This window comes from Electrophorus electricus, chromosome 7 (genome assembly GCF_013358815.1).
Source record: "Electrophorus electricus isolate fEleEle1 chromosome 7, fEleEle1.pri, whole genome shotgun sequence".
Taxonomy (NCBI): domain Eukaryota; kingdom Metazoa; phylum Chordata; class Actinopteri; order Gymnotiformes; family Gymnotidae; genus Electrophorus; species Electrophorus electricus.
In genome coordinates this window covers 800,001-813,239 of record NC_049541.1, presented here as the reverse complement: position 1 = coordinate 813,239, position 13,239 = coordinate 800,001, and the positions used below count along the sequence as shown (strand labels likewise).

General features: G+C 54.5%; 1 protein-coding gene across 1 annotated transcript in view; it reads right to left on the bottom strand.

Moving 5' to 3' along the window:
- The window catches only part of eif4e2 (eukaryotic translation initiation factor 4E family member 2), a 29,332-nt gene that overhangs the window by 15,840 nt on the left and 253 nt on the right, over window positions 1-13,239 (bottom strand). The window contains exons 2-5 of the mRNA XM_035528204.1: window positions 11,764-11,875; window positions 11,536-11,670; window positions 11,345-11,449; window positions 10,873-11,025 (exon numbers count right to left, since the gene is read on the bottom strand). Of these exons, the coding sequence (XP_035384097.1) occupies window positions 10,873-11,025; window positions 11,345-11,449; window positions 11,536-11,670; window positions 11,764-11,875 (505 nt within the window). The remainder of the gene's footprint in view (window positions 1-10,872; window positions 11,026-11,344; window positions 11,450-11,535; window positions 11,671-11,763; window positions 11,876-13,239) is intronic.

Here is a 13,239-nt window from a genome sequence, read left to right as displayed (position 1 = left end):
ACACACACGCGCAACCCAGGACAGAGATACAGTCTCACACACACACGCGCAACCCAGGACAGAGATACAGTCTCACACACACACGCGCAACCCAGGACAGAGATACAGTCTCACACACACACGCGCAACCCAGGACAGAGATACAGTCTCACACACACACGCGCAACCCAGGACAGAGATACAGTCTCACACACACACGCGCAACCCAGGACAGAGATACAGTCTCACACACACACGCGCAACCCAGGACAGAGATACAGTCTCACACACACACGCGCAACCCAGGACAGAGATACAGTCTCACACACACACGCGCAACCCAGGACAGAGATACAGTCTCACACACACACGCGCAACCCAGGACAGAGATACAGTCTCACACACACACGCGCAACCCAGGACAGAGATACAGTCTCACACACACACGCGCAACCCAGGACAGAGATACAGTCTCACACACACACGCGCAACCCAGGACAGAGATACAGTCTCACACACACACGCGCAACCCAGGACAGAGATACAGTCTCACACACACACGCGCAACCCAGGACAGAGATACAGTCTCACACACACACGCGCAACCCAGGACAGAGATACAGTCTCACACACACACGCGCAACCCAGGACAGAGATACAGTCTCACACACACACGCGCAACCCAGGACAGAGATACAGTCTCACACACACACGCGCAACCCAGGACAGAGATACAGTCTCACACACACACGCGCAACCCAGGACAGAGATACAGTCTCACACACACACGCGCAACCCAGGACAGAGATACAGTCTCACACACACACGCGCAACCCAGGACAGAGATACAGTCTCACACACACACGCGCAACCCAGGACAGAGATACAGTCTCACACACACACGCGCAACCCAGGACAGAGATACAGTCTCACACACACACGCGCAACCCAGGACAGAGATACAGTCTCACACACACACGCGCAACCCAGGACAGAGATACAGTCTCACACACACACGCGCAACCCAGGACAGAGATACAGTCTCACACACACACGCGCAACCCAGGACAGAGATACAGTCTCACACACACACGCGCAACCCAGGACAGAGATACAGTCTCACACACACACGCGCAACCCAGGACAGAGATACAGTCTCACACACACACGCGCAACCCAGGACAGAGATACAGTCTCACACACACACGCGCAACCCAGGACAGAGATACAGTCTCACACACACACGCGCAACCCAGGACAGAGATACAGTCTCACACACACACGCGCAACCCAGGACAGAGATACAGTCTCACACACACACGCGCAACCCAGGACAGAGATACAGTCTCACACACACACGCGCAACCCAGGACAGAGATACAGTCTCACACACACACGCGCAACCCAGGACAGAGATACAGTCTCACACACACACGCGCAACCCAGGACAGAGATACAGTCTCACACACACACGCGCAACCCAGGACAGAGATACAGTCTCACACACACACGCGCAACCCAGGACAGAGATACAGTCTCACACACACACGCGCAACCCAGGACAGAGATACAGTCTCACACACACACGCGCAACCCAGGACAGAGATACAGTCTCACACACACACGCGCAACCCAGGACAGAGATACAGTCTCACACACACACGCGCAACCCAGGACAGAGATACAGTCTCACACACACACGCGCAACCCAGGACAGAGATACAGTCTCACACACACACGCGCAACCCAGGACAGAGATACAGTCTCACACACACACGCGCAACCCAGGACAGAGATACAGTCTCACACACACACGCGCAACCCAGGACAGAGATACAGTCTCACACACACACGCGCAACCCAGGACAGAGATACAGTCTCACACACACACGCGCAACCCAGGACAGAGATACAGTCTCACACACACACGCGCAACCCAGGACAGAGATACAGTCTCACACACACACGCGCAACCCAGGACAGAGATACAGTCTCACACACACACGCGCAACCCAGGACAGAGATACAGTCTCACACACACACGCGCAACCCAGGACAGAGATACAGTCTCACACACACACGCGCAACCCAGGACAGAGATACAGTCTCACACACACACGCGCAACCCAGGACAGAGATACAGTCTCACACACACACGCGCAACCCAGGACAGAGATACAGTCTCACACACACACGCGCAACCCAGGACAGAGATACAGTCTCACACACACACGCGCAACCCAGGACAGAGATACAGTCTCACACACACACGCGCAACCCAGGACAGAGATACAGTCTCACACACACACGCGCAACCCAGGACAGAGATACAGTCTCACACACACACGCGCAACCCAGGACAGAGATACAGTCTCACACACACACGCGCAACCCAGGACAGAGATACAGTCTCACACACACACGCGCAACCCAGGACAGAGATACAGTCTCACACACACACGCGCAACCCAGGACAGAGATACAGTCTCACACACACACGCGCAACCCAGGACAGAGATACAGTCTCACACACACACGCGCAACCCAGGACAGAGATACAGTCTCACACACACACGCGCAACCCAGGACAGAGATACAGTCTCACACACACACGCGCAACCCAGGACAGAGATACAGTCTCACACACACACGCGCAACCCAGGACAGAGATACAGTCTCACACACACACGCGCAACCCAGGACAGAGATACAGTCTCACACACACACGCGCAACCCAGGACAGAGATACAGTCTCACACACACACACGCAACCCAGGACAGAGATACAGTCTCACACACACACGCGCAACCCAGGACAGAGATACAGTCTCACACACACACGCGCAACCCAGGACAGAGATACAGTCTCACACACACACGCGCAACCCAGGACAGAGATACAGTCTCACACACACACGCGCAACCCAGGACAGAGATACAGTCTCACACACACACGCGCAACCCAGGACAGAGATACAGTCTCACACACACACGCGCAACCCAGGACAGAGATACAGTCTCACACACACACGCGCAACCCAGGACAGAGATACAGTCTCACACACACACGCGCAACCCAGGACAGAGATACAGTCTCACACACACACGCGCAACCCAGGACAGAGATACAGTCTCACACACACACGCGCAACCCAGGACAGAGATACAGTCTCACACACACACGCGCAACCCAGGACAGAGATACAGTCTCACACACACACGCGCAACCCAGGACAGAGATACAGTCTCACACACACTCGCGCAACCCAGGACAGAGATACAGTCTCACACACACACGCGCAACCCAGGACAGAGATACAGTCTCACACACACACGCGCAACCCAGGACAGAGATACAGTCTCACACACACACACGCAACCCAGGACAGAGATACAGTCTCACACACACACGCGCAACCCAGGACAGAGATACAGTCTCACACACACACACGCAACCCAGGACAGAGATACAGTCTCACACACACACGCGCAACCCAGGACAGAGATACAGTCTCACACACACACGCGCAACCCAGGACAGAGATACAGTCTCACACACACACGCGCAACCCAGGACAGAGATACAGTCTCACACACACACGCGCAACCCAGGACAGAGATACAGTCTCACACACACACGCGCAACCCAGGACAGAGATACAGTCTCACACACACACGCGCAACCCAGGACAGAGATACAGTCTCACACACACACGCGCAACCCAGGACAGAGATACAGTCTCACACACACACGCGCAACCCAGGACAGAGATACAGTCTCACACACACACGCGCAACCCAGGACAGAGATACAGTCTCACACACACACACGCAACCCAGGACAGAGATACAGTCTCACACACACACACGCAACCCAGGACAGAGATACAGTCTCACACACACACACAACCCAGGACAGAGATACAGTCTCACACACACACACACAACCCAGGACAGAGATACAGTCTCACACACACACACGCAACCCAGGACAGAGATACAGTCTCACACACACACACGCAACCCAGGACAGAGATACAGTCTCACACACACACACGCAACCCAGGACAGAGATACAGTCTCACACACACACACACAACCCAGGACAGAGATACAGTCTCACACACACACACACAACCCAGGACAGAGATACAGTCTCACACACACACAACCCAGGACAGAGATACAGTCTCACACACACACACGCAACCCAGGACAGAGATACAGTCTCACACACACACACGCAACCCAGGACAGAGATACAGTCTCACACACACACACGCAACCCAGGACAGAGATACAGTCTCACACACACACACGCAACCCAGGACAGAGATACAGTCTCACACACACACGCGCAACCCAGGACAGAGATACAGTCTCACACACACACACGCAACCCAGGACAGAGATACAGTCTCACACACACACACGCAACCCAGGACAGAGATACAGTCTCACACACACACACGCAACCCAGGACAGAGATACAGTCTCACACACACACACGCAACCCAGGACAGAGATACAGTCTCACACACACACGCAACCCAGGACAGAGATACAGTCTCACACACACACGCAACCCAGGACAGAGATACAGTCTCACACACACACACAACCCAGGACAGAGATACAGTCTCACACACACACACAACCCAGGACAGAGATACAGTCTCACACACACACGCAACCCAGGACAGAGATACAGTCTCACACACACACACAACCCAGGACAGAGAGACAGTCTCACACACACACACGCAACCCAGGACAGAGATACAGTCTCACACACACACGCAACCCAGGACAGAGATACAGTCTCACACACACACGCAACCCAGGACAGAGATACAGTCTCACACACACACGCAACCCAGGACAGAGATACAGTCTCACACACACACGCAACCCAGGACAGAGATACAGTCTCACACACACACGCAACCCAGGACAGAGATACAGTCTCACACACACACGCAACCCAGGACAGAGATACAGTCTCACACACACACGCAACCCAGGACAGAGATACAGTCTCACACACACACGCAACCCAGGACAGAGATACAGTCTCACACACACACGCAACCCAGGACAGAGATACAGTCTCACACACACACGCAACCCAGGACAGAGATACAGTCTCACACACACACGCAACCCAGGACAGAGATACAGTCTCACACACACACGCAACCCAGGACAGAGATACAGTCTCACACACACACGCAACCCAGGACAGAGATACAGTCTCACACACACACGCAACCCAGGACAGAGATACAGTCTCACACACACACGCAACCCACGACAGAGATACAGTCTCACACACACACGCAACCCAGGACAGAGATACAGTCTCACACACACACGCAACCCAGGACAGAGATACAGTCTCACACACACACGCAACCCAGGACAGAGATACAGTCTCACACACACACGCAACCCAGGACAGAGATACAGTCTCACACACACCCAACCCAGGACAGAGATACAGTCTCACACACACACCCCAACCCAGGACAGAGATACAGTCTCACACACACACGCGCAACCCAGGACAGAGATACAGTCTCACACACACACGCGCAACCCAGGACAGAGATACAGTCTCACACACACACGCAACCCAGGACAGAGATACAGTCTCACACACACACGCAACCCAGGACAGAGATACAGTCTCACACACACACGCGCAACCCAGGACAGAGATACAGTCTCACACACACACGCGCAACCCAGGACAGAGATACAGTCTCACACACACACGCGCAACCCAGGACAGAGATACAGTCTCACACACACACGCGCAACCCAGGACAGAGATACAGTCTCACACACACACGCGCAACCCAGGACAGAGATACAGTCTCACACACACACGCAACCCAGGACAGAGATACAGTCTCACACACACACGCGCAACCCAGGACAGAGATACAGTCTCACACACACACGCAACCCAGGACAGAGATACAGTCTCACACACACACGCAACCCAGGACAGAGATACAGTCTCACACACACACCCCCGGGACAGAGATACAGTCTCACACACACACGCAACCCAGGACAGAGATACAGTCTCACACACACACGCGCAACCCAGGACAGAGATACAGTCTCACACACACACGCGCAACCCAGGACAGAGATACAGTCTCACACACACACGCAACCCAGGACAGAGATACAGTCTCACACACACACGCAACCCAGGACAGAGATACAGTCTCACACACACACGCAACCCAGGACAGAGATACAGTCTCACACACACACGCAACCCAGGACAGAGATACAGTCTCACACACACACGCAACCCAGGACAGAGATACAGTCTCACACACACACGCAACCCAGGACAGAGATACAGTCTCACACACACACGCAACCCAGGACAGAGATACAGTCTCACACACACACGCAACCCAGGACAGAGATACAGTCTCACACACACACGCAACCCAGGACAGAGATACAGTCTCACACACACACGCAACCCAGGACAGAGATACAGTCTCACACACACACGCGCAACCCAGGACAGAGATACAGTCTCACACACACACGCGCAACCCAGGACAGAGATACAGTCTCACACACACACGCAACCCAGGACAGAGATACAGTCTCACACACACACGCAACCCAGGACAGAGATACAGTCTCACACACACACGCAACCCAGGACAGAGATACAGTCTCACACACACACGCAACCCAGGACAGAGATACAGTCTCACACACACACGCAACCCAGGACAGAGATACAGTCTCACACACACACGCAACCCAGGACAGAGATACAGTCTCACACACACACGCAACCCAGGACAGAGATACAGTCTCACACACACACGCAACCCAGGACAGAGATACAGTCTCACACACACACGCAACCCAGGACAGAGATACAGTCTCACACACACACGCAACCCAGGACAGAGATACAGTCTCACACACACACGCAACCCAGGACAGAGATACAGTCTCACACACACACGCAACCCAGGACAGAGATACAGTCTCACACACACACGCAACCCAGGACAGAGATACAGTCTCACACACACACGCAACCCAGGACAGAGATACAGTCTCACACACACACGCAACCCAGGACAGAGATACAGTCTCACACACACACGCAACCCAGGACAGAGATACAGTCTCACACACACACGCAACCCAGGACAGAGATACAGTCTCACACACACACGCAACCCAGGACAGAGATACAGTCTCACACACACACGCAACCCAGGACAGAGATACAGTCTCACACACACACGCAACCCAGGACAGAGATACAGTCTCACACACACACGCAACCCAGGACAGAGATACAGTCTCACACACACACGCAACCCAGGACAGAGATACAGTCTCACACACACACGCAACCCAGGACAGAGATACAGTCTCACACACACACGCAACCCAGGACAGAGATACAGTCTCACACACACACGCAACCCAGGACAGAGATACAGTCTCACACACACACGCAACCCAGGACAGAGATACAGTCTCACACACACACGCAACCCAGGACAGAGATACAGTCTCACACACACACGCAACCCAGGACAGAGATACAGTCTCACACACACACGCAACCCAGGACAGAGATACAGTCTCACACACACACGCAACCCAGGACAGAGATACAGTCTCACACACACACCGCAACCCAGGACAGAGATACAGTCTCACACACACACGCAACCCAGGACAGAGATACAGTCTCACACACACACGCAACCCAGGACAGAGATACAGTCTCACACACACACGCAACCCAGGACAGAGATACAGTCTCACACACACACGCAACCCAGGACAGAGATACAGTCTCACACACACACGCAACCCAGGACAGAGATACAGTCTCACACACACACGCAACCCAGGACAGAGATACAGTCTCACACACACACGCAACCCAGGACAGAGATACAGTCTCACACACACACGCGCAACCCAGGACAGAGATACAGTCTCACACACACACGCGCAACCCAGGACAGAGATACAGTCTCACACACACACGCGCAACCCAGGACAGAGATACAGTCTCACACACACACGCGCAACCCAGGACAGAGATACAGTCTCACACACACACGCGCAACCCAGGACAGAGATACAGTCTCACACACACACACGCAACCCAGGACAGAGATACAGTCTCACACACACACGCGCAACCCAGGACAGAGATACAGTCTCACACACACACGCGCAACCCAGGACAGAGATACAGTCTCACACACACACGCGCAACCCAGGACAGAGATACAGTCTCACACACACACGCAACCCAGGACAGAGATACAGTCTCACACACACACGCGCAACCCAGGACAGAGATACAGTCTCACACACACACACGCAACCCAGGACAGAGATACAGTCTCACACACACACGCGCAACCCAGGACAGAGATACAGTCTCACACACACACCTCAACCCAGGACAGAGATACAGTCTCACACACACACACACACCCCAGGACAGAGATACAGTCTCACACACACACACACACCCCAGGACAGAGATACAGTCTCACACACACACACACAACCCAGGACAGAGATACAGTCTCACACACACACACACACCCCAGGACAGAGATACAGTCTCACACACACACACACAACCCAGGACAGAGATACAGTCTCACACACACACACACACACCCCAGGACAGAGATACAGTCTCACACACACACACACAACCCAGGACAGAGATACAGTCTCACACACACACACAGAGATACACACACACACACACACAGACAGAGATACACACACACACACACACACACCCCCAGGACAGAGATACAGTCACACCCACACACACACACACCCCAGGACAGAGATACAGTCACACCCACACACCCCTGGACAGTGATACAGTCTCACACACACACACACACACACACCCCAGGACAGAGATACAGTCTCACACACACACACACAACCCAGGACAGAGATACAGTCTCACACACACAGACAGAGATACACACACACACACACACAGACAGAGATACACACACACACACACACCCAGGACAGAGATACACACACACACACACACCCAGGACAGAGATACAGTCTCACTCACACACACACACACACCCCAGGACAGAGATACAGTCACACCCACACACCCCTGGACAGAGATACAGTCTCACACACACACACACACACCCCAGGACAGAGATACAGTCACACACACACACCCCAGGACAGAGATACAGTCACACCCACACACCCCTGGACAGTGATACAGTCTCACACACACACACACACACACCCCAGGACAGAGATACAGTCTCACACACACACCCCCAGGACAGAGATACAGTCTCACACACACACCCCCGGGACAGAGATACAGTCTCACACACACACCCCCGGGACAGAGATACAGTCTCACACACACACCCCCGGGACAGAGATACAGTCTCACACACACACCCCCGGGACAGAGATACAGTCTCACACACACACCCCCGGGACAGAGATACAGTCTCACACACACACCCCCGGGACAGAGATACAGTCTCACACACACACCCCCGGGACAGAGATACAGTCTCACACACACACCCCCGGGACAGAGATACAGTCTCACACACACACCCCCGGGACAGAGATACAGTCTCACACACACACCCCCGGGACAGAGATACAGTCTCACACACACACCCCCGGGACAGAGATACAGTCTCACACACACACCCCAGGACAGAGATACACACACACACACACACACCCAGGACAGAGATACAGTCTCACACACACCCCAGGACAGAGATACAGTCTCACACACACCCCCCCCCCCCCCACCAGGACAGAGATACAGTCTCTCACACCCCCCCCCCCCCACCAGGACAGAGATACAGTCTCACACACACACACCCCAGGACAGAGATACAGTCTCACACACACACCCCCCCCCACCAGGACAGAGATACAGTCTCACACACACACACCCCAGGACAGAGATACAGTCTCACTCACACCCCCCCCCCCCCAACCAGGACAGAGATACAGTCTCACTCACACCCCCCCCCCCAACCAGGACAGAGATACAGTCTCACTCACACACCCCCCCCCCCCAACCAGGACAGAGATACAGTCTCACTCACACACCCCCCCCCCCAACCAGGACAGAGATACAGTCTCACTCACACCCCCCCCCCCCCCAACCAGGACAGAGATACAGTCTCACTCACACCCCCCCCCCCAACCAGGACAGAGATACAGTCTCACACACACCCCCCCCCCCCCACCAGGACAGAGATACAGTCTCACTCACACCCCCCCCCCCCACCAGGACAGAGATACAGTCTCACTCACACACCCCCCACCCCCACCAGGACAGAGATACAGTCTCACTCACACACACACCCCACCAGGACAGAGATACAGTCTCACTCACACCCCCCCCCACCAGGACAGAGATACAGTCTCACTCACACACACACCCCACCAGGACAGAGATACAGTCTCACTCACACCCCCCCCCCCCCCCCCCCCCACCAGGACAGAGATACAGTCTCACTCACACCCCCCCCCCCCCCCCCCCCCCCCCACCCCCCCCCCCCCCCCCCCCCCACCAGGACAGAGATACAGTCTCACACACCCACACACACCCCCCCAGGACAGAGATACAGTCTCTCACACACCCACACACACCCCCCCAGGACAGAGATACAGTCTCTCACACACACACACCCCCCCAGGACAGAGATACAGTCTCACTCACACACACACCCCAGAGAAGAGGGGGGTTGGAGGGGAGGAGAGGAGAGGAGAGGAGAGGAGGAGAGGAGAGGAGGAGAGGGGAGGAGCTCCGTTCAGACGTACCTGGAAGCGCACAGAGACGACTGCCCCACAGATCTCCTCCCCCACCATGAACTGCTCCCCCAGCATGGCCAGGATCAGGTTCTCCCAGCAGCGGGACGCCAAACCCTTACGCAGACGGATGATCCACTTCCCCCCACTCTTATTAGCCTCATCCTGGGACAGAGAAAGAGGACATCAGAGGTAGCACAGCCAGTCCCGGTTCCCATCGTCGCCCCCTGCAGGGAGGGAGAGTCTCTGTGCTGACACACTGGCCTTAATACTGTCAGTTCACACTGTATCACAAATCACGCCAGTGTGTGTGACCAGTTAAGAATATTATGACCAGTTAAAGGTGCAAGTGACGCAACAAACTGTCTTAAGTGTTAGAATAAACTCGTGTACGGACGGAGTAATGACTATCGTGACTCGTGTGTGGTAATGACTTCTGTGTGGTTAGTTATGTTCTGTAGTAGGTTTATCACCACACACGCACTTCCCACATGGGTTTGATTCCTTCCTTGAACAGGTGGAAATCACTGTGTCCAGTCAGATCGCCCGGTCTGATCATGTGACTGTAAAAACGCCAGAACTGCTCCACCTGCGTTACAGAGAACAACATGGACAACTGATCGGGGATGCATATTCGTGTGTGTGCGCATGTGTGTGTGAGAGAGAGACACACACCGACGCAAAGCTGCCGATCTGTTTGATGTTCTGTTCGTAGCTCTGCGTACTGGCTGGCCTGCCTGGGGTTCGTCGAGAGTACCAGAACGTGTAGTTATACTGCAAAGGGTGTTCTCCTGCTCCAGGAACCACAGCCTATGACACACAAATGTGTTGTGACGACCTTGCAAAGTACAATTCCTCAATTTACAGTCAGTGCGGAGACGTTCCAGGTAGACGCGCGCGCACCTTCCTCTTGGTAGTGTTTTGGTCCTTCTCCTCATTCTCGTTCTTTTCCTTTTCACTGTCTTTCGGTGGGCTGTTGTCCTGCTCGTGGTCGCCACTGTCGTCATCTTTCAGACTGCAGGGAAAACAGAGAAAGAGGCAAAGATCACCTGGACAGGAACCAGGGCTTCCAGCCAGGGAAAGGACAGGCCCAGCGCAACACGCACGCACCTGTGCCAAAACCAACCCCACACACAAACACTATTACTTGTACACAGCTGTATGATGGGTCTGCTTTCCCACCTGGCCAGAGGTGGAAACATTTGTGTGCGTTATGTAGCTCCCCCTGAGAACCCCATCAGATTCAGTTTAATCGTGATGGTAATGGGAACTAGACCAAACACATCATAGTACTGGTTTAGGACGGAATGTGCTCTGTCCCACACACACACAAACGTGTACAAAATGCTGAGATAAGCACGTCTGCTATATGCCATCAGTGGTTGTCCTCACAACATGGTGGACCGTTGTTGTCATAAAGGGTTAACAGTGTTTACATTGGTGTGTGGACCGGCAGTTTGCTTCATTCTTGGTGTCCTTGAAACCACACTGGACTGAGTTTTCAGGAGGAGCCGTGATCTAGGACTGTGGGCAGCCGGCGAGTGGCCACCTTTCCCACCATGAAGTCAAACCGTGTTTGACCTCATTCTCCCCAGCGTGTGTTCTGGCTCTCATTAGACGTGGGGGTGTGCACTCCTACCCTCTTACTTCAGCCTCTCCACACGACCGCACCCCGCGGAGGAGGAAGACCTAAAACTCCTGCGCACACTTTGCGCTGCTCCAACGCTCTTCCTTCCGCTCGTCTTTAACTGCGTGGACCCGCTCCGCGGCTGGAAGCTCGCGGTGTTCAGTCCCCCGGCCTGTTCGGGACAACTCCGCCACGCGCTTCCCAATTGTGCTTTACACGTTGAAAGTCTTCTCGCGAGTTGCTACCCTTTATGTCCACCCCGTACACGCGCAGCGCTCGAGAGTGCGGAATAGCTCTCCTCTGCACGCGCAGGCGGCATAAATGCGTTACGTTAAGGTTCCGTTTCATCAAAGATCGCGCGTCACACACTTGAGGACCGCTCCTCTAGTTTAGCAAGGCTTTAACCTTCGCATGACCACTTCACCGTGCGGAAAACGGGCTGGGTGGCTCGTGCTACGCAAGGAAAAGTTTTCTCACAGCTTTAGACTTGTTGGCACGGGACAGACTCGCGACTGCATGGGCTGCAGGCGCGGAGGAGAGCGCGACTTGACGCCGTGTCACATAGCACCTGCCCCCGCCGCTCACGCACTCTTAACCCGGGGATTCCACTTCGGCCCGCGAGGCCGCGCAGCTTCGACATCGCGGGCCAAACATGGACTCGAACTGAGGCGCGCGGGGCTTTCAACTCTCGTTCGTTTTGTGTAGAAAGACAAGCGAAACGTGAGTGTGCAGTCATGCGCCCGACAGTGCTT